The sequence below is a fragment of the Rosa rugosa genome, chromosome 7 (genome assembly GCF_958449725.1).
Source record: "Rosa rugosa chromosome 7, drRosRugo1.1, whole genome shotgun sequence".
In the NCBI taxonomy this organism is placed as follows: Eukaryota; Viridiplantae; Streptophyta; class Magnoliopsida; order Rosales; family Rosaceae; genus Rosa; species Rosa rugosa.
This window is the reverse complement of record NC_084826.1, coordinates 9,673,783-9,701,372: the sequence shown is the minus strand read 5'-3', so window position 1 is coordinate 9,701,372 and position 27,590 is coordinate 9,673,783. Positions and strand designations below refer to the sequence as shown.

General features: G+C 38.0%; 2 protein-coding genes and 1 long non-coding RNA gene across 6 annotated transcripts in view; 2 read left to right on the top strand and 1 right to left on the bottom strand.

Moving 5' to 3' along the window:
* The first annotated feature begins 4,569 nt into the window (after window positions 1–4,569).
* LOC133721788 (laccase-7) lies at window positions 4,570–7,562 on the top strand. The gene is made up of 6 exons (XM_062148513.1): window positions 4,570–4,847; window positions 5,098–5,249; window positions 5,494–5,738; window positions 5,827–5,955; window positions 6,165–7,115; window positions 7,220–7,562. The coding sequence occupies exons 1-6, from the start codon at window positions 4,758–4,760 to the stop codon at window positions 7,348–7,350; spliced, it is 1,698 nt and encodes a 565-aa protein (XP_062004497.1). The 5' UTR covers window positions 4,570–4,757; the 3' UTR covers window positions 7,351–7,562.
* Window positions 7,563–15,093: 7,531 nt separating this feature from the next.
* LOC133723459 (uncharacterized) overlaps window positions 15,094–27,590 on the top strand; it is a 52,035-nt gene continuing 39,538 nt past the window's right edge. The window contains exons 1-4 of one of the 4 annotated variants that reach the window (XR_009853047.1): window positions 15,094–15,836; window positions 16,597–16,671; window positions 23,727–23,801; window positions 24,749–24,894. This is a non-coding gene — a long non-coding RNA (uncharacterized LOC133723459). Of the gene's footprint in view, window positions 15,837–16,596; window positions 16,672–17,618; window positions 17,837–21,206; window positions 22,967–23,726; window positions 23,802–24,748; window positions 24,895–27,590 lie in introns of those variants that run through there. The other 3 variants (XR_009853050.1, XR_009853049.1, XR_009853048.1) reach the window with 3 other exon arrangements.
* On the bottom strand, window positions 25,003–26,253 carry LOC133723458 (uncharacterized). The gene is made up of 3 exons (XM_062150283.1): window positions 26,084–26,253; window positions 25,590–25,916; window positions 25,003–25,299 (listed from the first exon to the last, which is right to left on the bottom strand). Exons 1-3 carry the CDS (start codon window positions 26,142–26,144, stop codon window positions 25,115–25,117), a joined length of 573 nt encoding a protein of 190 aa, XP_062006267.1. The 5' UTR covers window positions 26,145–26,253; the 3' UTR covers window positions 25,003–25,114.

The window sequence follows — 27,590 nt, the reverse complement described above, 5'->3', positions numbered from 1 at the left end:
CCTCCGCCAACATCGCAACCAAGTGTCATATGAGATCCATCATAACCACCAACACTTAAAGAAGAAAATTTGCTCCGACCACCGTCAAACTAGTCAGCCCAAAGTCGAGGCTTTGTGAGCTCATCAGACAGAGGACTAGCACCGCCCGCTCTTGTACCCACTTCCGGTCCTCTTACCGAATCCGCCTCAAAAACCCGAGAGAGGGTCCAGTCGGCATCCCAAAAACCAAAACCACCAATAGCCATCACCACTGGATCGAAGCCCATAGCCATAGCAGGTCCGCAGATCAACATGACCAGGAAAAGAAGTCGAAACTAGAGTTCGACAGGTTTAGAAGCACATTGACGAAGAGGAACTCCGCCTTCATCCTTCCCAAGTTGACCGGAGAGAGTTGAGAAACCATCTACCCATGCCAGAAACTTAGCGCCGCCACAAGCAAGCCCTAGCGAAGCCATAATACCTAGATTATATTGTGTTTCATAATTGACTTTCATCATAACCCTTTTTTTTCTCTTTACTTTTAAGTTTTGGACAATAGGAAACCATGAAAGCTATGCTATTTGTATTGATGCTTCTTCATTATAATGTTGTCTTTTCGTTATGTCACCTCTTTGTTAAAACAAATGGAGTAGCCAGTCGTGCACTCTTTGTTAATTGGTGTATGTTAGAAACTTAGAATATATAGATTTTGTGGAGACTCCTGATATTATTTCAAGATATTCTCTTTGATGTTTATTATAATTTGGAGTTCAGGCTCTATGTTCCCCCCTTGTAATTTGTAGTTTCATTAATCAATACTTAAGAACAACCGCACCAGTCTTCTTTCAAAAAAAAAAAAAATTCTTTTTGGACAGTTTTTTTGTTATGATTTTTTATTTTTTTTTGTTTAACCATGGAACAGAAAAATTGAAAAGTTATGCGGAGGTAAAAAATTCGATGAGTAAACCGTTTAAATTTAGAAAATAAAAGAAGGGATTGCTTTTGAGTAAACCATTTTGGCGCGTGTTACTGGCGGGAAATTTGCTGCTGTCATCACTCGTCACTCACGTGGTCATAGCAAGCACCTGGGCCGGGCCAAGCCACATTCTTAACATATTTGGGCCATGCTAAGTCCCGAATCCTTAGTTGCTGTCTTTTTTTTTTTTTTTTTTCTGAATTGTGCTTATTTTCTGATAAAAAGGCCTAAAATATTTTGGTTTTCAAGTCGTCAATCAAATGACTCTCAAATGAACGAGTTTATTGAATTTGGATAGATTAAAGGAATGAGCAATTTATCACATGAAACAATAAGAATGAACATTAATAGATGGCAAAAAGATATATAGTTGAAACCAAAATATGAATCGATAGGGTAAAACTACAACTCTACAAGTGCATTGGTGTCCTTTCATATAATATGTTACATTATGACAAAAAAAAGAGACTATATGTTACATTAAAGTATAAAGGTTAATATTACATTACCATCTAAACAATAACGTCTCATGAGTCATTAGCACCAAGAAGTTCAACTATGCACTGCGTTGAGAAGTAGTCTATGAAGACATTAATATGCATCGTGTTCTGAATATATTTGCTACAATTGTTTATATTCTATCTTCAAACATCACAATTCAAAAATAGTACATACATGGAACAAGTCGTTAATCTAAAGATTAATTATGTGGATAAAAACAAAGATAATGTTTGAATTGGTCACACATTTGATAGTAACATATGCAATGGAAGAGGTAGCTTAAGTTACGCGCAAAACCGCCATGAAGAAGTCCTTGTTTATCTAACTGTGAATGTGGAATATTTAGGATAAATGTCGACTATCAGAACGTTTATTTATTCACAACAAGATTAGTTTGAAAATTTAGGGGATTTAGCAGACTTAATCAACGGTCTTTTGCGTGTGGATTTTAAGATCCTTTCAATTTTTCACGAAATTATCATCCAGACTAAAGCTTATAGATCTGATTTACTAGAAGGACAAACCGTTGAAATTACTGTTTACCCTAGTTTCAGTTGACATTTCTAATTTTATATGGTCAAGTTTTCCAGGTTCCTAAATTCTAGATGTAAAATTTAACATGCAAATGGTATATAAACATAATTGAAAACAACAAGTGTTCTCCAGTTTGATGCATCGTACGTAGTTGGTTATAAGAGTGAAGAGTCTCTTATCATTTTAATGGTTGCTCATATTGATGTTCTCTTTATAGTTTTGCTAATCTTAATTAATTATAAGCTTGGTGGAACACCAATTTAAAATAGTCATTTTGCAATTTTAATCTTGTAATGCCCTGGCCATTACAAGGTATATAATATGCTTCATTCTAGTTAACCAATAATACTAAATTTTAGGTTCGATCAGCATAGGTCTTATTTTATATATATATATAAATATATATATATATATATATATATATATATATATATATATATATATATATATATATTTTTTTTTTTTCTCATTATCCCTTTTGCGGTTATATGGGGGACATGACTTTTACATAAAAACGAATATATCAAAGTTTCTTGAAGAAGAAACCTTTTACTCTTCCATCTTAAATATGCTAATGCTCTTTCGTTTCTTATGTGCCAAGGAAGTGGCCAAACTCTAGTAAGAAATTATTTTGTCAACGGCTGCCCGAATCATATCTACTAGGACTGTCGGTGACCTGTGACCTGTTGGTAAATTATAATTCCAACATTGTATAGGTCATGGGTTCGATTCTCACTGACATATGTAAGGGTGAGGTGGATTAAGGGTTTTTTTTTTAAAAAAAAAAAAAAAAATCTAGCAGGACTACTTCAAAACGTTACCTTTTAATATTTAGAAACAAAATAGACATAGACATTACAAAGTATATGAAAAACTGATTATGAGAAAGAATAGTGATAACGTTATTTTAATAGGACCTGACTACCTGCTGCGCAACATTAAAATTAACAACTGGGGATATGCATAAACATTATGTAAGGTTCAAGTTATCTGTAAATGGCGTCACCAGATACGTGTATGGTTATATCACTACAAAGGAATAATATTGTTCATGGACCAGCTAGCTGTAATGGGTTGGATTTTGAATCAACATCGTGAAAAATGAGCATAAGATCCTGTCAAAATCAAAAGTCTTCTCCCTCCAGAAGCTAGCATATATATAATGTCCTAATTCATTTATTGATTTTAAACATATAAAACTATAATTGATCGTTAAAATCTACAACTAATTAGTTACTTAAGAGAGTAACGGAGAGATTAAGGTGGCGTTCGGTAATGTTTTCAAGTCATTTTTTTCATTTTATAAAATGAAAATGGCTTGAAAATGCGTTCGTTGGTCTGTTTTCAAAAATACAGAAAATAAAAGTTGAAAATGATTTTTTATTTTACTCGTAAAACAGGAAAACGACAAATAGACGTTTTCACCTTTTCATTCTCATATTTTAGAAAACACGGAGATATATGTATACATTTCATTGTTATTTTCATACGGTAGTACCGGACTCGTTTTTGAAAATTGTTTTCGGAATAAACTACCGGACACATTTTCGGATCTCAAAAATCCAATCTTGTTTTCTCGTTTTCATTTTCAAAATCGGTTTTTGAAAAATCATTTTTCAAAACGTTACCGGACAGGCCCTAAGTATCCATGAGACTTCTAGATGTAAGAACTACATTAGAAATTCGTTAATATCTGTCAGCTGCTGTATAATTAGTTAATTAATGCAACATTCATATATTAATTAGGTGCATGCAGAATTGCAGATCGATATGAAACGAGGTCGATCCCTACAACAATACTTCATGGTTTGAAAATAGGTCATCGATCAACTCATCACAGAAGGATTTATAATCAGTACGTGTATACTAATTTAAGATATTGGATTTAAGATATCTTAATTAGGGTTCAGGGTTCATCATGCATTATGCATTTGAAAAGCACAACCATCAATTCTATTCATCAAATCTTTTTTCCCAGCATTAGGGGGAAGAATAACAATATATAGAACCCTTGCCATATAAAAGTGTTCTACTAAATTAATTAATAATTAGCTAGCAAGAATGAGTAGATTCCCATACAATATCTTTTATATATTATTAAATATAAGATCAATAATCATTTAAACTTAGGTGGATAGATGGATATACATCAAAAGTAAAAAATCGAACTCTAATTTTACCAATGCAAACGCGCGCCTACAGAGTTTGATTTTAACAAATGGCCGGCACAGTCAAAATGATCATATTCAAAAAGTTATAGAACTCCGCTAGCTGTTTTGTTGGCATCAAAACCAAGTTTCTGACTAGTATGTATTAATTGCTCATCATCTTCTCTAGCTTTACGCTAATTATTATTGACAATGTTTGATGAAGTGTTAACTGGATATATATGTAACGAAAGTTCTTGGTAACGCATGCGCAGTGCCAATTTCAATTCAAAGTCTCCTAAATCCTAATCACATCCTTTGAAATTTTTAATAGACTTTAATAGCAATATATACTGGCACGCGATTGGGTATGGAGTGCAAGGCACTAAGTATTTGCCAATCATGCCTATATATAAGGCATACATGTCTTTGTTTCGATATCACAAGAGTAATAGAAGTATATAATACTAAACATACGCAATTGTGTATGTCTTCATTATCTTTATAACACACCTACCTTCTAGCTACCATACTCTGACTTGGAAAGCAGTCGATCTCCTTCACCCCCTCTTCGTTCTCTGAATTCCTAGCTTTGTTAGCTACCCTTTCTTCGCAGCCGAATGGCGCGCTTTGCCTTTGCGCTAGCATGTGCCCTAGCTTTGTTGGCTTCTTCAGTAGCCTCTGCTGCAATAGTCGAGCATTCTTTTCATGTAAGCCGATCTTGGCACAAGTTATTCCTAGCTATTGTCCTTAACTAGTCTATCAGTCTACATATATATAAAAACATATACATACATCAGTAATTATTAGTCTTTGTATCGCTAAATTCCTTGTCCTTAATGCCAGTTCTTGCTTCTGGCAAACGTACATGCTTTCGAAAATCAGCAAAGCTTTTCTCCCGCCAGACAATTTTAACATGTTACAACCACTTATTTTCATTGTTTATTTATATACATACAGGTGAATAACTTGACTGTTACGCGGCTATGCTATAATCAACTGATAACCGCAGTTAATGGGGAGTATCCAGGTCCAACAATAAGGGCAAGAGAGGGTGACACTCTTGTTGTTCACGTCTTGAACCAGTCCCCCTATAACATTACTATTCATTGGTGATTACTCCTTTCCCGTTAAGATTTAAAGATAAAAAAGTCTTAGGCTCTAATTTTCCTCACACAACAATATTGTATAATATGCGAAAGGCCTAATCATTTTTACATATTGTCAATCTAAACGTGGATAGATAATAATTTTATTGAAAAATTGTCAAAACCAAGCACTATTAGACTAGGGAATCGAATGTTGGTTTTGTTTTTTGGTTTATAGATTTTGTGTGCACTTTCTGTCAATATGCAGGCATGGGATCTTTCAGCTTCTAAGTGCATGGGCAGATGGACCTGCATATGTAACCCAGTGCCCTATACTTCCTGGACAAAGCTATACCTACAGATTCAAAATCATCGGACAAGAAGGTACTCTCTGGTGGCATGCACATGTTTCATGGCTCCGTGCAACAGTCTATGGCGCCCTAATAATCCAGCCGAGATCCACTCGATCCTACCCATTCCCTAAACCCTACCAGGACGTACCGATTATGTTAGGTACGTAGTAAATTAATCGATTAATTAATACACAAATCCTTTCCTTCAAGCACTTAAAAGTTTATCAACGTCAATCATGAAATTGCAGGAGAGTGGTGGAATGCTAGTGTCGTTGACGTTGAGAATCAAGCACAAGCCACCGGAGGTGCTCCGGACGATTCTGATGCATACACGATCAATGGACTACCTGGCGACTTTTATAATTGCTCTCAAAATCGTACGTAACCTAAATTGCATTAAAACTGTTTATATGTATGTACTGGTTATATATAACACATGAAGCTAGAGTGATCCAACATATATGTTACAGATATAGCATAAACAATAATTTACACCACAAATTAACCATGCGTGCACTTCAATTTACTTCTCTCTCAGTTTGTGTTTCATAATGAATAACACGATGCATTATTATCAATTTTTCAGAGACATATAAGCTGAATGTGGTGAGGGGAAAGACCTACATGCTGCGCATAATCAACGCTGCACTCAATAACCAGTTCTTCTTCGGCATAGCCAAACACAACATGACAGTTGTAGCCGTCGACGCCTCCTACACCAAACCATACGTCACAGAAGTCGTCGTGGTCGCGCCGGGTCAGACCACCGATGTTCTCATCACCACCAACCAGCCCGTCGGATCTTACTACATGGCCGCCACTCCTTACGCTAGCTCAAGCATACCGTTTCCTAACACGACCACACGCGGAGTCCTCGTCTACAACGGCTCCAAGTCATCGAGCGCCCCGCTCATGCCTGCCCTACCTAATCCCCAAGACACGGCAACGGCCCATAAATTCTCCAGCAATCTGACGGGGCTAGCCGGTGGGCCCCAGTGGGTGCCGGTTCCGCTCAAGGTGGACGAGCACATGTTCGTGACAATAGGTGTGAATCTGGATAAATGTGCCGAAGGTGTCACATGTCAAGGTCCGCTTAACAACAGATTGTCCGCGAGCATGAACAACGAGTCCTTCCAGCTGCCTACAACACTGTCAATGCTACAAGCATCCTTTTACAACGTGAGCGGGATTTACACCACCGATTTTCCCGACAATCCTCCGGTCGAGTTTGACTACACGAACGAAAACATCAGCCTGAACCTAGATCTGATCTTCGCTCCAAAATCTACCAAAGTCAAGAAGTTGAAGTACAACTCAACTGTAGAGATCGTGCTGCAGAACACGGCGTTTTTATCAATCGAGAATCACCCTATTCATATTCATGGTTTCAACTTCCACGTATTAGCTCAAGGTTTTGGAAATTATGACCCCGTTAACGATAGCAAGAAATTCAATCTTGTTAACCCACAAATTCGTAACACAATTGGTGTTCCTGTCGGAGGATGGGCGGTGATCAGATTTCAAGCAAATAATCCAGGTTAATCACTAATCAAAAGCTCTAGCTTGTTATTAATTTATTTCTAATGTTTTATGGCATAATTAATATTGATTCGTTTTTCTTTCTTTTTTTGAACTGTATAGGTATATGGATGGCGCATTGTCATCTGGACGTGCACTTGCCGTGGGGTCTGGCCATGGCTTTTGAGGTTGAAAATGGACCAACTGTTGCATCTACTTTGCCTCCGCCACCGCTCGATCTACCCAAATGTTAATTTCTTCAACTCAAGATTTATTCCAACAGAAACAGCTAGTGTCACTACTATTCTAAGATTTCGCTATTTATTTTGTTATGATTTGGTTATCAATTTCATCTGTTCTGATTGAAAATAATCTGTAATAAAGATATTGACCAATATATGAGTGTCTATTGTACTGTATAAGGGGTCAATTTTACTGTAATTAATTAATAACATTGTTCTTTTGATACTGCTTGTTAGTTTTACACTTAAAGATCTTAATTTACAAGCACAAAATAGAAAAATGGAAGAAATCACAATAAGTGTTAATTAATTAGCAGAAGAAAATGTTCCCTAAAAAAAAATTCTTATATATTATCACTTAATAATGACTCCTAATTAGTTAGGAGTACGTACTCCATTGCAAAATATAAGAATTTGGAGAAGACATATACGATTGATACGTCTGAAAGAGTAATTAAGAACCCACTTTCCCTGTTGCCCTAATTTTACTAGTATTCCTCCCTTGTTTTTTTCCCGCAAAATTCATTCCTGTCACTAATATTTGAACGGAAATGATTTGAAGAAAACCGGAGAGCGTGTTTAGTACACAGAAGCATAGGCAAACGCTTTGTACAAGTTTCGTGATTGGTCCTTTGATCCAGGACCAGGGGCCATAGCACCATCTGCTGCTTCTACTTGTTCTGAAGCAGGGCCAGAGGCAGCGCCAGAACTTATGGTACGGTGAGGTTCCGAACGTTGTCTCTCACTGTCTGACATAGGTAAGGCAAGAACACTCCTGCAAAACACAAAAACATTACCCAAAATGAACATTATTTCCAGGCACCGTAGAAATTTTATCAAGGAGGGTCAAAATTTAAATGGCTACAATTACCTTATATATATATTGAAGTATCATCAGATAATTAATACTTTACTTGGTTAAAACTGTACCAAAGTAGCTTTTCAATTTTAAAGACAAATACATTAAACTCTATTAATATTTCCCAACACTTTTTCAATGCCTGGTAAAAATAGAAGAATAGTCCAATACTCCAATGAGTTGTTGTACTTTTAGTCTATTGACAAAGTAAAAAAAAAAAAAAAAGCGTCTTGATACAGAGGACACACACAAAGTCTTTTGTTGGAAGATATAAGGCTAAAGTCTGTTTAGTCCCTGTACTATGTCTCTCTCATCGTTTCAGTCTCTGACATTCCAATTTAATCTGAAAAGTCCCTGAGGTCTCAATTTCCGTCTAATAGGTCCTTTCCGCGGGAAATTAGGAATTGGTCTTGGGTGAAATGTCCAATATACCCCTCAGTTATTTATTTTTTCTTTTTTTTCCTTTTTAATTTATTTTTTCTTTTTTTTTTTAATTTCATTTTTCCTTTTTTTCTTTTTATTTTTTTCCTTTTTCCATTTTAATTTCTTTTTTCTTTTTCCTTTTTAATTTCTTTTTTTCATTTTTTCTTTTTCCTTTTTTTTCATTTTTCCTTTTTAATTTTTTTTTCCTTTTTAATTTCTTTTTTTCCTTTTTAATTTCTTTTTTGCTTTTTAATTTCTTTTTTTCCTTTTTAATTTCTTTTTTGCTATTTCTTCTTTTTTCTTGTTCCTTTTTAATTTTTTTTTTCCTTTTTAAGTTCTTTTTTCTTTTTCGTTTTGCTTACTTTCTACTTCCTCAACCCATCAATCTCATTCCGATCAAACTCCACAACCCATCTGTTTCCCAATCAGCTCGGAAATTCACCGCTAAACCACTCCCCTCTCGTTTTCACAGCCTACTTCTCTCTCTCCCACTCAAATCCCACTTTCTCTCTCCATATCAAGCCTCAATTTGGAAACTTTTCACTGAAAATTACCATTTTTTAACTTTTCACTGAATACTACCATTTTTTCAAACTCTGATGTTTTTGGGTCTTGCTCAAAATGGTGATTTGGATTTTGGGTTTGGTTGAAATGGTGGTTTTTGATGGCCAAGTTGACAAAAACCAGAAGTGAAGAAGAAGAATAGTGATGGAAAAGAAAAATGGCCGCTGGCGTAGAGAACAAGAATTGGGGTTTCGAGTCGATCTGGATTGGTTCGCCGACGTGGCGCTACTGATGCAGCAGAATACGATGGTCATTAAAAAGGAAAAAAAAAATTAAAAAGGAAAAAAGAAAAAAAAAGGAAAAAAGAAATTAAAAAGAAAAAAGAAAAAAGAAATTAAAATGGAAAAAGGAAAAAAAGAAAAATAAAAGGAAAAAGAAATTAAAAAGGAAAAAGAAAAAAATGAAAAAAAGAAATTAAAAAGGAAAAAGAAAAAAGAAAGAAAAAGAAATTAAAATGGAAAAAGGAAAAAAATAAAAATAAAAAAGGAAAAATGAAATTAAAAAGGAAAAAGAAAAAAGAAAAAAAAAGAAATTAAAAATGAAAAAGAAAAAAAGGAAAAAAATAAATTAAAAAGAAAAAAGAAATAATTGAGGGGTATATTGGACATTTCACCCAAGGTCAATTCCTAATTTCTCACGGAAATGACCTATTAAACGGAAATTGAGACCTCAGGAACTTTTCAGATTAAATTGGAATGTCAGGGACTGAAACGATGAGAGAGGCATAGTACAGGGACTAAACAGACTTTAGCCCATAAATATATAAATAAAGTGGGCACGAGTTCAGCCAAACCAATGAGCAGAACTTCTCATAAGGGTCAATTAAAGTACTCCTCAGCCAATCAGACTCGGTTTTATATAAAAGAAGCTTACATCTCAGCCATCTCAGCCAATAGCCCAAAATGGAGCAATTTCCAAAGGTTGAGAGGGGTCAACTGACCCTTCTCACTGCCTATACCATTTTAACGTGAATGAATAGTGCGTGCTCTCTGATACCACCATGTTATATATAGTTATGGATCTTACCCTCTCCGGCGGCCAAGTTGAAGTAAAGTTCGACAAGGTTGGGGCACTTCTCATAGCAGTCGCGGGTGCATAGCTTGTTGAGCAAGTGAGGCTGAAGGAAGGCATGAGAGGAAATACCAACAGCATCCCTATATATCAACATCACATGCCTTCACACATTCATCTGTCTCTATGTATTCAACCATCTTCTCTACCACAACTTCCGATGTCCTGCACTGTTTATCCATGCTTCCAGCTTTCCCCGGCATTGTTTCTAATAAAACGACCTCTTCCCGGAAGATGATGCAGAAAATGCACAGATATGATTTGGTAACTCCTCACATATATAAGCTCACCTAGAGTTGCATGGATGAAGAGGGAAGAGAGGAAGAGAACCAAAAGACACTTAGTTGATGAGAAATCCATGTGCGCTTAATTTATTATTATTTTTTGGGTCAAAATGTGCGCTTAATTTGTTTGAAGATTGTGAATTGGATAGGGGCGGATCCAGGATTATAAGCTTGGTAGTTGGTGGGGCTTGAACTTCTAACAAAGAACAAAAAAAAATTGGTAGAGAATCTCGACGGTGCGATTTACCTAGGAACTTGTTACTTAAGTGCAAGTTTAAGAATGTACAGCTAACACAATTACCTAAGAATTTGTTAAGTGCAAGTTTAAGAAAGTACTACTAATGATAGATAGTAAATTTCTCCTCTGATACTAAGTTGTAGAGTGAGCAGTTCGTTTTCAAGCTTTCATTTGTGGCTTGTAAAGGAAATTAACAACCAGATCTTCTCCAACCCCAGTCAAGAAGCAGATCTAGCAACATCAAACAACCGCCAACAAAAATCAAGATAAGACTGCATCATCATCATATCTCTCTCATGGTTACCACTACACTAACACAAAATACAGCCAGCAAAACCAACCTTGATACTTGATAGTCATTAATCGTAACGCTATGTGCCCACAGACCTGCAAAATCAGAGAACAATAACTTAAACAAAGGCAATGACTAATTCCAGCAATCAAATTGACAATGAATTCAAGTGATTTCAATTCGCAAAATCTTCACATAATTCCGAAACTTGGTTCTAATTAGCGGAACGGATCAACCGAATTGCGAAGCAAACAAGTGGAAAATAGAGAGGATTAGAATTTAGATACATACAATTTTCATTAGCTTTAACAATTTCAATTTGGGTTAATGGGTTTTATCAATTTGGAGATGAATTGGGTTTTATCAGAATACGGAATACCTCTTTAACATGACTGATTCGGTGGAGTGACTGCCTGACTGGCGTCAATTGATCAAGGGCGCTCTAGAATAAGTGAATACCCACTTACCCAGCAGATCAGAAACTTCCAAAAAAAAAATGGAGCTTTCATATAAAGAAGAAGTAGAAGAGAAGAAGAGGGAGGAGGAGAAGACAGAGAGGGAGAGAAAGATACCTGGAGGCCTGGACTCCTGGAGACTCGGAGAGGAGGAGGAGGAGGAGAAGAAGTGAAGAAAGTCAGAAACAGCGCTGTGCTGGGTTGCTGTGTTCGGGAGTCCAGTAGTCCCGAGTTCGGCGGGACTTGAAAAGGCCAAGAGCATTCAAAAAAAAAAAAAAATACATGAGCTATGAACCTTATTTTTTTTGTTTTTTGACCCAAAAACCTTGGTGGGGCTTGAGCCCAACCCACTAATAGGCTGGATCCGCCCCTGGGACATATATGGAGTTAACTATCTTGTTCGTGAGAGAGTGATAATCAGAGAAAGTTCGTATATATATGGAGCAGTTTACAATAAAGCTATCGACCAACTAAATATAGGAAAAGAGACTTTAATTGAGCCATTGAATTCTAAGGCCTTCTCTTCTCTATATTGGGGAAGCTGGCCTGTGTTATTCCCTATAATTAGGCCCCATTTCACAAAAAATATCATATTTCTCCATAGGCCCAATAACATTTTTGCTTGACTTCCACACCATCTGCTTTTGGTTTTCAATTTTTCATGGGTTTTCCAAGATTCTAAATCTACATATTTATACTCTGTGTACGTGATTCCAATAAGCAGTATGAATATATTGTTCCAACAAAAATTTGAGCTTTAGGGACCCCTCAAATTTTGAATTATTATAATCGCATCCTTTATTTTGAGACGTGATGATATCTCAATTTTAGAGAAATAAAATTGCATATTATTAAGGAATTGAGATGTATATAATACATATCAGTACATTGGATGACTGATGAGGTCTATCCATTTCTCAAACTTTGAAATGCAGAAAACAAAAGCTGGATCCTAAATAAAATATGCGTTGCCTGAATGTATTTCACACAGCTGTGTACAAATAACTGGATACTAAAGAAGTGGAAAAAGATCATCATTTCTTCTTCTATTAAAAGACTTCAGCAAACAAACAGGTTCTTCACTAAGCTAACCCGCAACCAACGTCTGTGCCTCCGATTCCAATTGATAATTTCTCAATGCCTGATTGTGCTTAGAGATCCAAAGCAAACATAAAAGCTAGGAATCTAGGATGAAAACTTGATGGCTCCCAGTATCCTATAACAATTAACATGAACTTAGCAAACTAGGCTTAAGCTAGCTTAGGAAGACACTAGAATTGAAGAGTCAGGTCCAAACTATTATCCCATATTCCCATATGTATATTCCGCCAGCCTTTTGAGCCCAGCAAGAGAGACCAAAGGTTCAATGATTCCACTTTCAACAATTAACATGACTGATAGCATGGCATGCTAAAACAAACAAACGGTCACAGAGATTGCATATATGGGGAAGTCCTGCTCCAACTTAATAGCAACTAGTAATTTAGCAACAGTACTGCAACAGCGAAAATCATCAACTTGATTATATGAGTGAGGTAATGCATTGTTTACAAGAATGTATAAATATGAAAAATTATAGTACTAGTGATTATAAAGTGCACCGATATGAGATATGTACAAGTTCAAGCCACTTAGACTCATCAGTCATCACAAATTGGGATTTCGGTAGCAAATTGTAATCATCATCAGAATTTCTTTTCTAGAAAAACTGGCTTCTTTGTTTATTCATCTTTTTGGGAATTGGAGTATGGATAAACCAATATAGAAAAGTATCGGTAATTCTCGAGAAACCAAAAATTGAATCTCCGTATGAAAATCCATTTCTTCAAATCTTTTCTCAAATTTGAAGTTGAGAAAATATATATTTTCCCATAATTAGGGGTTTAGGCTCAATGTCTCCCCTTATATTCGACAGTTTCATTAATCAAGGTTTGAGAACAGCTGCACTAACCATTTATTTTCAAATATATATATATATATATATATATATATACTCTTGAAGAGTAAGTTTATTTTTTTCAGTCTTGGTTCATGGTACGTGGTGATTTTCACACCTAAGGTTTTGGTTGTTTTGATTTATACATGTTTGGTTGTTTTTAGTTTGCTCTCTCGTTGCTTACACATTTTTTATAAATATAAGTTGAGAATTACTTATTCAATTTAAAATAAAGTAAAATAAAATATATAAAAAAGTAAGACTACGATCTCCCTCTTCGCAAAGTCAAAAAGCTACATTCTAAATCTTAGGAATAAAAATGATGTTATGAGGATTCAAATGGAATTTTCATATACACATCGAAAAGTTTGACTTTAGGTCTTTAGCAATGGAGACCGGCCCACTCCTTGGCTCCTTCACAAATAGGAGTTTTTTTTTTTTTTAATTTTTTTTTTATCAAAGGATTTCACTTGTACCCCTATGGTGACTCAAATACATGACCTCGATTTTAGGTAGTGGGTGTTCTAACCACTGAATTAACACCACTTCGTCACAAATAGGAGTTTTTCTCTAAACTGGTTTTTCAAATTAGTAGGAGTGGAGATGCACTAACAATAATACTTTATAGTCATATCTTTTTGAACTTGAATTAGTAGTCAAGTAGTGAAGTTATTTTCAATATACTTTTGTCCAATAACTCATAGGTGCAATTCAATACTTTATACTACGAAAAATAAGACTTTAAGTCCGGTTTGGAAAAACTTAGTTTTAAGTAATAATCAGTTGTAGCTCTTAGCATTTGAAAGTAGTTTCTTAACAAGTTTTATTAGCTGTTGCAGTTTCATTCATGTGGTCAGTTGATCTTGTACTTAGCTGTGCTCAACTATCGTTGGATTGAGATCCAAATGTAAGAAATAATAAGGCAGTTGTATTGCTCATTATTCTTCTCACTTGAATTTAATCCAATGACAATTGTGCACAACTGAGTACATATTTTGAAATAAGCTGATTGATTCTTAGCCACTGTCAAATAATATAGATTTTGAAATAAGCGTTTTAAATTTTTTCGGTGAATTAGTTTTGCTGCTTAATTTATTTTAAAAAAAAATCTTTAAACAATTTAAGACGCTCGAAATTACATCATATTGTGATGGACTTGAGAACGAAACTTGAGAAAATGTTCTCGGTTGAGTTTAAAAGGTGGGAGGTCAAGTCAATCTAGGCCCAACCAAAACAACTTGCAATATAAGATTGTTAGTTAACTAGCGATAAATTAGTATTGAAAATAGATTTTATTGATCAATCAATTAAAGAGCAGAAAGAAAGTAAAAGCTTTGGAGAAAAACATGAAGACATGTCTTAGCTAGATCTGTAATCTTTTTGGCATGAACCATTGTATATCATGTACGTATCGATCTGCCATTTGTTTTCAATGAGTATTACAATAAATTTTCGAGCAAATGTCCGTAAATCTCATCAAAGCTACTGTAATAACCTAGTTTTTTTTAATCAAACAATTTGGTGGCAAACACCGGTTCCGTGATTTAAGGTTAGTGGACAATTGCATAATTTGAAGGCCGGTGCTTTAACATGATTATGCATGAGTGGAAGAACGAATCAATTAAGCTAAGAAACGAATTCTCTCTCTCTCACGTCCGAAACCACCCAAAACAGAGCAAAACTTCTCCAAACTCTCTCTCACTCCACCGGCCACCAATCAAGACCAGAACACTTCCTATAGCTTCGCCTCGACCTTGCGCAGCTGCAGGTGGCAGCCTTGAACCACGACACGGCCACCAGCGGCGGCGGGAAGCTCCGCCCGGTTTGAGCTCGTTTTGGTTCCAAGCTTGATATCTCAAGCTACCGGCCAACAATCCTCACCAAACTTCACCCACGAGCTCGCCTCAACGTCCTGAAGCTCCCAGAAGTGGCCTTGCACGGCGGCGCTACTCGTGGTGGCGGCTGGAAGCCAGACCCGATCAAATCGAAAACCGAAGCTTCGATCGGTATATCTCGAGCTGTAGTGCATCGTTTTGATTGATTCTTTTTCCAGTGGGTTCCCCTTGATGTTGTTAACAACTCTCTAGAAGGCATCGAGGCCTGAAATTGAAGTTTTTACGTCGATCGGAGCCCTCGCCGGATTCTGCAAAATTCTGCAAATTTTCCGACCACCGAAGCTTTCGATCGGTATATCTCGAGCTACAGACCATATTTTTCTGTGATTCTTGAACCAATGCGTTCGTCTTGAGTTTCTTAACAACTCTCTAGAAGGAATCGAAGCCTGAAATTGAAGTTTTGACGTCGAAATCAAGCCTTGCCGGATTCTGCAAATTTCGCCGGATTCTGGAAATTTTCCGGCCACCTCGACTGTTCTAGGTAATTTCCGACCACTTCCTTTCGTTTTCAGACTTCATGCTAGTTATGAAAGTGGATCAACTCGTCATTTTGAACAAGTTTGTAGTTGACGACTTTTGCATCGGAGGTGGTTGACCGCCGCGTTGACCGCCGTTGACCGCCCACTGACCGCCGCTTGTGGCGGCGTATTCGACCATATTTTGAGTTTTTATTATCTAGGTGATGATCTACGCATCCTTACGAGCGTTTTGATATATAACATGGTCATGTTAGAAAAAGTTGATAAATAGTGGATTTACGTTTTTACGTTACTATTTACGGTTTTTTTACGTTTTATCTTCGGTTTACGATCTGTGAAGATCAGACCATCGGTTTTACTTCAAATTTTAGTATGTTGATCGTATGACTGTCCCGATGACTTTGTGAGGTCACGGGCGAAGATCCGACCGTTGGATCCTCGTATAATTGAGAAATAGTTATTCGGAAGGCGATTCGTGAGAATCCGACCGTCGGATTTTCATATAATTTTGTGGAGATGTTAGTAAGGGCGATTCAGGAAGATCTGACCGTTGGATCTTCGTGATAATTTTGGAGGATGATCCTAAGGGCGATCCGTGAGGATCCGACCGTTGGATCATCATTAAATTCAGATCCGACCGTTGGATCATCGTTTAATTTGAATCCGACCGTTGGATCATCATTATATTCAGATCTGACCGTTGGATCGTCGTTTAATTACATTTATGAGTTGTTGGCTAAGTTAAGATCATTATTGGATTAGGTTATCGACGGATTGATTTGGTGGACGATTCGGATTGATGTATTTGGCTTTTTAGAAGACGCAGCTGGATTAGAGGTGAGTAAACCTCACGTGGTTCATATTACGAACCGAATAAATTTAATTACCTTATTTTGTCGTAATTGCGTGAAAATATTTATGGAATAAATATTTGTTTTAAAATCATATGGACTTGATCAACTACGGTCCATGGGTAAGTAAAATGATTTTTACTATACAAATGAATTTCTCAGTTTTATTGCATGTGAACTATAGTTGGTATTAGTGATTATCCCTGAGCGGATAATTACGTATATATATATTTACGTGATTATATGTGAATGGTGTGACATTGAAGAGTGTGGAATTGGGATGATTAAATTATTATGAATTGACATGTGACTTACCATATTTTTATGTGATGAACATGATTGATGAGTTCTTGTTAATATTCAAGATTTACATTGGAGGATGTATAGAGTTGGAGAAAGTAGGATTCTGAGGACGAGGTGTCCGAAGTTCGACGGTTAAGGATAACCGGAGTGTTTGTGTACTGAGGACGGGGATGTCCAAGGTGCGACGGTTTATTATTAACCGAAGTTGTGTGCTGAGGACGGGGATGTCCAAAGCGCGACGGTTTATTATTAACCGAAGTATATGGTGCTGAGGACGGGGATGTCCAAAGCGCGACGGTTATAGTGTTAACCGAAGTATTTTTGCCGTTGCTTGACCCTAGGCCAAGGTGTCAGAGGTAACGAGGCAGTTAGAGCTCTAACGTGTTATGGGATGGGACCAAAGTGGTGATAGTGTTGTGAGATAGGACCAAAGTGGTGATATTGAATTGGTTTGACGTTTGCGTCGTGGATGTTGAGATTGTTGGTTGTGTTGTTGAGTTATAAGAATTGTAATTTAAAATCAACAGTTCTTTCTTGTTTACTCATACGAGCTTTAAAGATTTCTTTAAAGCTTACCGGGTTTTGTGTTGTTGCCAATTCCCGGTGCACTATTAAATTCAAATGGTGTAGCGGGAAATCCTACAGGTCAGGAAGATCAAGGCGGAGATCGTGCGGGTTAGAGTTTTTGTTTCAGTTTACAGCTTTGTAAATTGTGAGATGTATTATTAAGAGGTGTGAAGTGTGGTTGTTGTGAGAAAAAAATTCAGGACGTTTATTCTATTAAGTTGTATAATTCATGTTTCGGATTTTAATTGTATTTAAAATTCGGGGCGTGACAGTTTGGTATCAGAGCGTAAGGTACATATTTGGTGACATGTCAATACCTTCCGAGTGATGGCCCGTCTGCAGCGGATCCCCATCGTGCGCTCTTCGGTATTGGCTAAGTCATTGGGTATGTGTGAGTGTTGGAAGTTGTTTAGGCCGCTAAGTCGTTTTAGGAACGTTAACACCTTCCCTGTAGTATTGACTTGGTTAATATGGACTTGTATTTGACTTATACTGTGTTTTAAGTGTTATACGTGTATTAGCCAAGCATACTATATTTCTTAGGTGTTGAATATTCGAAGGAGTAGTACTTAGAACTACAGAGTTGTCTTGTAGGTTCGTATTTGAATAAGTTCAGTTACCGCGAGTTATAATCTTTAAGGGATGGAAACCTTCGGATTTAACTCTATTGAGTTAGGGTGATTGTTTTATGGAAGTGAGGTTCTTTTGGATGTTGAGGTGTTTGGTTGAAGGCATGATGTTGGCCTATGCACGTACCTAGTGTGGATACGAGTATGAATTGATGGAATTTTTGCCTTATTAGGTTGGATATACAGATGTTTTTGATTTGATTCTTGACTCATGTGGAGTGGTGGGTAGTATTGCGGTTTGGGAATGAATTATTGTGGTTAATTCTTCCATGTGTTTGTAAGTTGATGAGCAGGGTTTAAGTTGTGAGAAAGGAGTTTGATCTCGTGTTTGAGTGATTGAGACGAACGACTATATATTTGAGGTTGTTTTGTGTTTTAAGTTTATGTAGACGGGACACTTAAAGTTTTGAAATAGAGTTTGATTTTTAGTTGATAGATAATGGGGAGAATTAGAATCAACTCTTTGTTAATGATCTTGGACGAGAGTGTGTTTCTATGGTTATGGATTTTAGGTGAAATGGTTAAATACAATTTTGGGTATTGATGATAGTGACATGATTGGGTATCCATAGTGGTTCAAGTGAATTACTATGCGGTATGGAGTTGATTCGATGTATGAATCGTGAAATCTTAGGGTTGAATTATGGTAAGTTTGATGGAGCATGTTTTAGAGGGAATGGTTGAGATTTTATAAGACTAGCACGAGTAACTCTAAGGATGTGAGTTTTCCTAGTTAACTCAGGAAGTGTTTAGCTTTATTAATCCCTAATTCTAGCGACGAAATTATTGTGTTTGGTTTGACTCAGAGGATACTAGCTTGACCTCTGTGCAACTTAATTGATTGTTTGTGATAAATCATTATGATTGATGTGTGCAGCAGAGTTGTCAATGGTTTTGAAAATAGTATTGGGTGACCAAGGTTGATCCTTGGTGTTGTTGTTGGTTTAACAAAAAGAAGAAACGACATACATGCAATCTTATTGATTTAATATTACAAAAAGGAAATTGGAACTACGCTATACTAAGCCTAATTGGTAGCTCCGGATGGGTTGAGGCTGAGCTCAAGAGAAACGTTAGAGCCACTGTTGTAACCGCCTGAGCCACCAGAATAGTAACCAAATGCGCTACCTTCCTCAGAAGTAGTCTTCGGGTTACCAAAGACGTCCTCGCCGTGCACGGGGAACAGAGGAAGAGTTTCAACCTCCTGGTGATCTCCTCCTCGTTGTTGCAGGGATGTTTGTCCTCCTGTTGTGCCAAAAGAGTTGTACTGGTATTAGTGTTGAAGTGTGAGGAAGAATATGAAACAAAATTTAAATCAAGAAATCCTTCATTACCAGTAGAATAGGTGGAACCAAAGTTGAGATCAATGGATCTACCATCATCAGTAGAACTAGTGGACCCAAAATTGATGTCAATGGATCCACCAGCTGGCCCAAAATTGATGTCGATGGATCCACCAGCACCAGTAGAACCAGTGGACCCAAAATTGAGATCAATGGATCCACCAGTACCAGGAGAACTAGTTCCCATGGGCACTTGAGCAGCCTGATTGCACCTCTTCATCTGCTTCTCTCGAGCCCTGACATTCTGGAACCAAAAATAAATGTTCTTGCCCTCAACCTGTCCATACTGTTGCAGCTGGAGACAGATCTCGTGAATCTGCTCTGTAGTTGGGGTCTTAACTCCCTTGTCGTAGTAAAGATCCCTGAGGATCCTTATTTGATCTGGAGTAGGAACCCACCTGGCACGGCTTCGCCAGAAATCTGTGTTGGCACTACTCCCGGCTGCTTGGTTGTTTCCTCCATCCTCGATTTGTTGCTGGGTTTGTAGCTCCATTAGTTGCAGAGTTCGTGGTTCCATGGTGATGAGTTGAGAGGAAGTGTAAATTGAAGAACGAAGTTGTTGAGTGTTTGTGGGAGATTGACCTTAGAAGGATTAAGGTCGATGAAGGGGTATTGGAGATCTGAAAGTTCAGAGGAAAGAAGAGATCGAATCTTCAAATGGAAGAAAAGATCTGAGAGAGAAGGATTGAAGATTTGAGAGTGAAAAAAACCTGGGGATTTGAGAAGAGAAAGGCTGAAGAGTTGAGAGAGAAAGGCTTGAGCTCGGAAGAAAATTTCTTTTCCTTTGGAGTGAACAGTCGCGTCTCCAGAATGCACCTATTTATAGAACAAGGTGAGCAGATCTCCACCGTTGGATGAACGATCTCAGAATTTGAATCCACGCGTTGGATTAAAGTCGCCCCGAAACCCGGAAAAGCTGTTGGCGCGTGTTGAGCGTGTAAGGGGACCGAGGGAATCTCGAGGCGCTGTGGCAGACAGCTGTAGCCGAAAGCAGATTTGACTGCCGTAAATCACGGAAGGGATAAGCCGTGACACAAGTGGGCCGTACTTGGGCCTGTCTCGGATCAAGGCATCACTGTAGCTGTGGGTGGAGGCCTGATGGGCCGAGTTTCAGAAACAGTTTTGGATGAGTTGGGCCGGAATTCTGAAACAGTTTTGGATGAGTTGGGCCGGATTTCTGTAACAGTTTTGGATACGTTGGGCTGGGTTTCTGCAACAGTCTTGGATGTTTTGGGCCGAATTGTTGAAACAGTTGAAACAGTTGGTTTAAATAAAAGGATTGGTATGAATAATAACGTGAGCAGCCGTGCTCGAGTGGTTGAGTGTAAAGTTCGTGTACAAGAGGTCTGAGGTTCGAACCTCGCCTCTCGTTTATTTTTATTATGTTCGTTTATGACATAATAAGTATAAAATTTGTACACATTTTATTAAGCACAACTTGTGCTCCAGTGGTTGGGAGCGAGGCATTGGTTTAAAGGGTCGGGAGTTCGAGACTTGCCTCCTGATATATTTTATTTATGTTCGCTTAGGACATAATAAATATAACGCGTGTGCTTCTATTAATGAAAGCAGCTCTTGCTTCAGTGGTTGGGAGAGAAGCATTGGTTTAGGGGGTCTGGAGTTCGAACCTTACCTCTTACAAATATTTTTGGATCTCGTATATGCTTGATATACGGACGTATATACGGTATGTACGGTATACATACGTATATACGGTCTGTACGGTATGTATACTTATATACAGTTGTACAGTATGCATACGTATATACGGTCTGTACGGTATGCATACGTATATACGGTCTGTACGGTATGCATACGTATATACGGTCTGTACGGTATGCATACGTATATACGGTATGTACAATTTCATACCGTAGCCGAGCTGGAAGTTGGTAGGCCCAAATAGTAAGCCCAATTGTTCGGCCCGATTGGTAGGCCCAATTGTTCGGCCCAAATGGTAGGCCCAAATGTTAAACCCAAATTGGTTCGAGCCGGTTCTAAATGTGGATGGTTCGGTTTCTTCGGCCCAATTGGCCAGCCCTAATGCTTAGCCCAAGGATTGAGCAAGCCCAAGTCATCATCACTGGGTGACATGTTTTATTGGCGTGCTTTTGAGAATGATTTGTTTTGAGTGATGCTAATTGAGAAGCGAAACGCTTTGTGGGAGTGTTTACTGTGCTTGTATGCCAGTACAGGATGACGATCTGTGTGAAAACAGCTATATGTGCAATGCCACGTGGTGATTTGAGTGTGGGTTGCTTGAGGCAATTGTTGTGTTGTAATTTTGAGAAATGATGCGGTGAAGGAATGTCATGTTGATGACTTAAGTGGGGATGAGGATTTCATTTGTGAATTCTCGTTGTGTGAGTTTACGTTTGTGATGAAAGGATTTAGTGGCCATAGGAATGTATTTTTATACAAAGGGCTGTGGTTTTGTAGATTACTACAGTTTTGGGAAAGATGGAGATTCGATGGTTAGGTTAACTGTAATCGAGAGCAATTAACTTGCGCTTAAATTTCGGGACGAAATTTCTTTAAGGAGGGTAGATTGTAATAACCTAGTTTTTTTTAATCAAACAATTTGGTGGCAAACACCGGTTCCGTGATTTAAGGTTAGTGGACAATTGCATAATTTGAAGGCCGGTGCTTTAACATGATTATGCATGAGTGGAAGAACGAATCAATTAAGCTAAGAAACGAATTCTCTCTCTCTCACGTCCGAAACCACCCAAAACAGAGCAAAACTTCTCCAAACTCTCTCTCACTCCACCGGCCACCAATCAAGACCAGAACACTTCCTATAGCTTCGCCTCGACCTTGCGCAGCTGCAGGTGGCAGCCTTGAACCACGACACGGCCACCAGCGGCGGCGGGAAGCTCCGCCCGGTTTGAGCTCGTTTTGGTTCCAAGCTTGATATCTCAAGCTACCGGCCAACAATCCTCACCAAACTTCACCCACGAGCTCGCCTCAACGTCCTGAAGCTCCCAGAAGTGGCCTTGCACGGCGGCGCTACTCGTGGTGGCGGCTGGAAGCCAGACCCGATCAAATCGAAAACCGAAGCTTCGATCGGTATATCTCGAGCTGTAGTGCATCGTTTTGATTGATTCTTTTTCCAGTGGGTTCCCCTTGATGTTGTTAACAACTCTCTAGAAGGCATCGAGGCCTGAAATTGAAGTTTTTACGTCGATCGGAGCCCTCGCCGGATTCTGCAAAATTCTGCAAATTTTCCGACCACCGAAGCTTTCGATCGGTATATCTCGAGCTACAGACCATATTTTTCTGTGATTCTTGAACCAATGCGTTCGTCTTGAGTTTCTTAACAACTCTCTAGAAGGAATCGAAGCCTGAAATTGAAGTTTTGACGTCGAAATCAAGCCTTGCCGGATTCTGCAAATTTCGCCGGATTCTGGAAATTTTCCGGCCACCTCGACTGTTCTAGGTAATTTCCGACCACTTCCTTTCGTTTTCAGACTTCATGCTAGTTATGAAAGTGGATCAACTCGTCATTTTGAACAAGTTTGTAGTTGACGACTTTTGCATCGGAGGTGGTTGACCGCCGCGTTGACCGCCGTTGACCGCCCACTGACCGCCGCTTGTGGCGGCGTATTCGACCATATTTTGAGTTTTTATTATCTAGGTGATGATCTACGCATCCTTACGAGCGTTTTGATATATAACATGGTCATGTTAGAAAAAGTTGATAAATAGTGGATTTACGTTTTTACGTTACTATTTACGGTTTTTTTACGTTTTATCTTCGGTTTACGATCTGTGAAGATCAGACCATCGGTTTTACTTCAAATTTTAGTATGTTGATCGTATGACTGTCCCGATGACTTTGTGAGGTCACAGGCGAAGATCCGACAGTTGGATCCTCGTATAATTGAGAAATAGTTATTCGGAAGGCGATTCGTGAGAATCCGACCGTCGGATTTTCATATAATTTTGTGGAGATGTTAGTAAGGGCGATTCAGGAAGATCTGACCGTTGGATCTTCGTGATAATTTTGGAGGATGATCCTAAGGGCGATCCGTGAGGATCCGACCGTTGGATCATCATTAAATTCAGATCCGACCGTTGGATCATCGTTTAATTTGAATCCGACCGTTGGATCATCATTATATTCAGATCTGACCGTTGGATCGTCGTTTAATTACATTTATGAGTTGTTGGCTAAGTTAAGATCATTATTGGATTAGGTTATCGACGGATTGATTTGGTGGACGATTCGGATTGATGTATTTGGCTTTTTAGAAGACGCAGCTGGATTAGAGGTGAGTAAACCTCACGTGGTTCATATTACGAACCGAATAAATTTAATTACCTTATTTTGTCGTAATTGCGTGAAAATATTTATGGAATAAATATTTGTTTTAAAATCATATGGACTTGATCAACTACGGTCCATGGGTAAGTAAAATGATTTTTACTATACAAATGAATTTCTCAGTTTTATTGCATGTGAACTATAGTTGGTATTAGTGATTATCCCTGAGCGGATAATTACGTATATATATATTTACGTGATTATATGTGAATGGTGTGACATTGAAGAGTGTGGAATTGGGATGATTAAATTATTATGAATTGACATGTGACTTACCATATTTTTATGTGATGAACATGATTGATGAGTTCTTGTTAATATTCAAGATTTACATTGGAGGATGTATAGAGTTGGAGAAAGTAGGATTCTGAGGACGAGGTGTCCGAAGTTCGACGGTTAAGGATAACCGGAGTGTTTGTGTACTGAGGACGGGGATGTCCAAGGTGCGACGGTTTATTATTAACCGAAGTTGTGTGCTGAGGACGGGGATGTCCAAAGCGCGACGGTTTATTATTAACCGAAGTATATGGTGCTGAGGACGGGGATGTCCAAAGCGCGACGGTTATAGTGTTAACCGAAGTATTTTTGCCGTTGCTTGACCCTAGGCCAAGGTGTCAGAGGTAACGAGGCAGTTAGAGCTCTAACGTGTTATGGGATGGGACCAAAGTGGTGATAGTGTTGTGAGATAGGACCAAAGTGGTGATATTGAATTGGTTTGACGTTTGCGTCGTGGATGTTGAGATTGTTGGTTGTGTTGTTGAGTTATAAGAATTGTAATTTAAAATCAACAGTTCTTTCTTGTTTACTCATACGAGCTTTAAAGATTTCTTTAAAGCTTACCGGGTTTTGTGTTGTTGCCAATTCCCGGTGCACTATTAAATTCAAATGGTGTAGCGGGAAATCCTACAGGTCAGGAAGATCAAGGCGGAGATCGTGCGGGTTAGAGTTTTTGTTTCAGTTTACAGCTTTGTAAATTGTGAGATGTATTATTAAGAGGTGTGAAGTGTGGTTGTTGTGAGAAAAAAATTCAGGACGTTTATTCTATTAAGTTGTATAATTCATGTTTCGGATTTTAATTGTATTTAAAATTCGGGGCGTGACAGCTACCCCATCGAGAAAAGAAAAACGAATCACACAACCAAACACCCTTTAGGTCTATTTCTTTGCTAGACATTAATTATTTCTCGCTCAGTTTACACTAATATATATTGAAAATGATTAAATGAAACAATGTGATGAAGAAGAAATCACATAGCACCATTAGAAAGGAGCTGGAGAAGGAACAGGGGAAGAAGCGGGGAAGTAATCTGAAGCGGGGCCAGGGGCGGCATGTATGTCTTCTGATGAAATAGGACCAGGGGCTGCATCGCCGGAGCTCATCAGTTCAATCATGGCACGGCGAGGGTTGGATCGTTGTCTCTCACACAGATCAGGCAAGAACACTCCTGCATTTTCAGGAACATTAAATTAATTAATTTACTACGTATTTTCATTGCATAGTTTCTTTTCTCTTTAATGGAAAGGAAAGTATTTATCACAAGGAAGGTATCATTACACCATCATGGGCAGACAATGAAAGGGAAGCATCACCATGCAAGAAACCGGAAAGATTCTTAGCTGCCTTTGTGAACAAAATACACATTTGTTCTACTTTGTTTTAGAGTTTGGGTCCTAAGGATGGGAATGTTTTATATTTAATTGTTAAAGTAACAACAATGTGAATTAGGTAACTTACCCTCTCCGGCGGCCAAGTTGAAGTAAAGTTCAACAATGTTGGGGCACTTCTGGTAACAGTTGGGAGAGCAAAGCTTGCCCATAAACTGAGGCTCAAGAAGGGCATCGGAGGAAATTCCGACGGACTTTCTATCAACACCGCAAGCATTCACACACTCATCTGTCTCCATGTACTCGGCCAAACCCTCAACCACAATCTCTGATGTCCTGCACTGGTACTCTACGCTTCCATCGTTCTTTGCCATCGTCTCGATTAAACATCTTTTCCCGGCAGATGACACCGAAAATGCGCAAACATCATTTGGCAAATCCTCACATACAAAAGCAGCTGAGAAAACCAACAGAAAGAACTTAATACAACAAGTAATCTAAGATTTGGAAAACACAAGATGCGGGTTCAAGTGCGGATGTTCTCGATCCGAGTGTGTTCAATCCTTGAACCCTCATATATTATGGTCCGCACTCGAACATTTTCAGAAAGAGACATTTATGTACCTAGAGCTGCATGGATGAAGAGGGAGGAGAGGAAGAGAACCAATGGAAGCTTGGCCGCCATGAGGTCTGATTCCTTCGACAAATAAAAGAGAACTAAGAGAAGTTTGATTTGTTTGTGAGAGATGAGAATAGAGGAGGGTGTGTATTAGTGTATATACGGTGAACAGGTATGATGATTTTATGAACTATGAAACTGAAATGATTGAACGAGCTATATATAGAGAAGAGTCCACCGGCTTAAGGCTCTGAAATTAATTGCTTGGAAGTTTGGCTACTTGAATATTAACGAGTCTCTCTATATTCCAGGACGCGTTCCAAACCTGAGAGGTCGGTGTGAAACTATTACTTGTCAGGGAAAAAATTGTGACATCCCTCTTTGAATATTAATTTTAATTTATGCTGTCCTTAATTTTAGTTTTCTTAATTACCATTCTCAATTTTTTTATTCTCTTCATTGTTATTGACTCATTTGGTTTGTTTTATACGTGCTTTCTAATTGACGCCTAGTTAAGACGTGTTGAATAGCCTATCGTGTCGAAGTTTCCAGCAGCTTGTAGTCTTTACAATTCCTAACTCAAGCTCCATTCCTGGAAATTAATTTAGACCTAAAAATAAACCAAGTTTTTTTTGTGGTTGCAAATGTTAAGAGTAGGCTAGAGGGAGATACAAGATTCCAATTTTGAACCTACGTATATATAGGAGCAGATGTTTCTAATAGTTGAGTTCTGCATAATTATTCAATTTGGTGAAGAATTTTGTTCTCAAGTTTCTATTACATGCAGTGTATGATAGATTTTTTAAATAGACTCCAATTATTTATCTATACAACATAAGAAGAATTATGAAATATAAATACGCTGATATATAATAAAAAAAAATTCCAATTGGTAATAGGATTTTCGTTTGTTAAACTCTTTTCATATGAAAAATGATGTAGTAAAAAATTTCAATCCAAGAAAAAAGATATTTTCCGTCTCTATTATGCAAATGCATAGTCAATTTAGGTTGGTTGCTACCTAACCAACTAACGAACATGACAAAATGCAATTAATTGGGTTCCTTCCACCTTGTTTTCCACAATAAAATTAATACAATGGTCTGTCTTGACCTCTAATTCTCTTTGTAACCGAAATACACGTTTCCAATATTTTTGCCTAACCAAGACTAAGACTATATATTGGCGTCACCTACAGGCCACGACCCAGACGACTCGAACCCTAACCTTATTTGAATAATGTTGATTGCCAAACTGATCAAAGCCATCTTGGCGGCAACGGTAGGCGGGTAGCTAGGTTGCTTAGTTTACATCGATCGAACCACGTACAGCTGGCCAGGATTCCAAGTGTCAAACAGTGTATGGCTCACTCATCTTCAAATGGAACCAAGTCTGGGTCTTCCTGAGCCGAGCCTTTGGCATGCACTTGGCAATAAGTCAACAACCCTAATTGTTAGAAAGAATTAAAAGCAAGAGGCCAATTAATCGACTGGCCTGCAGACCATACTATTT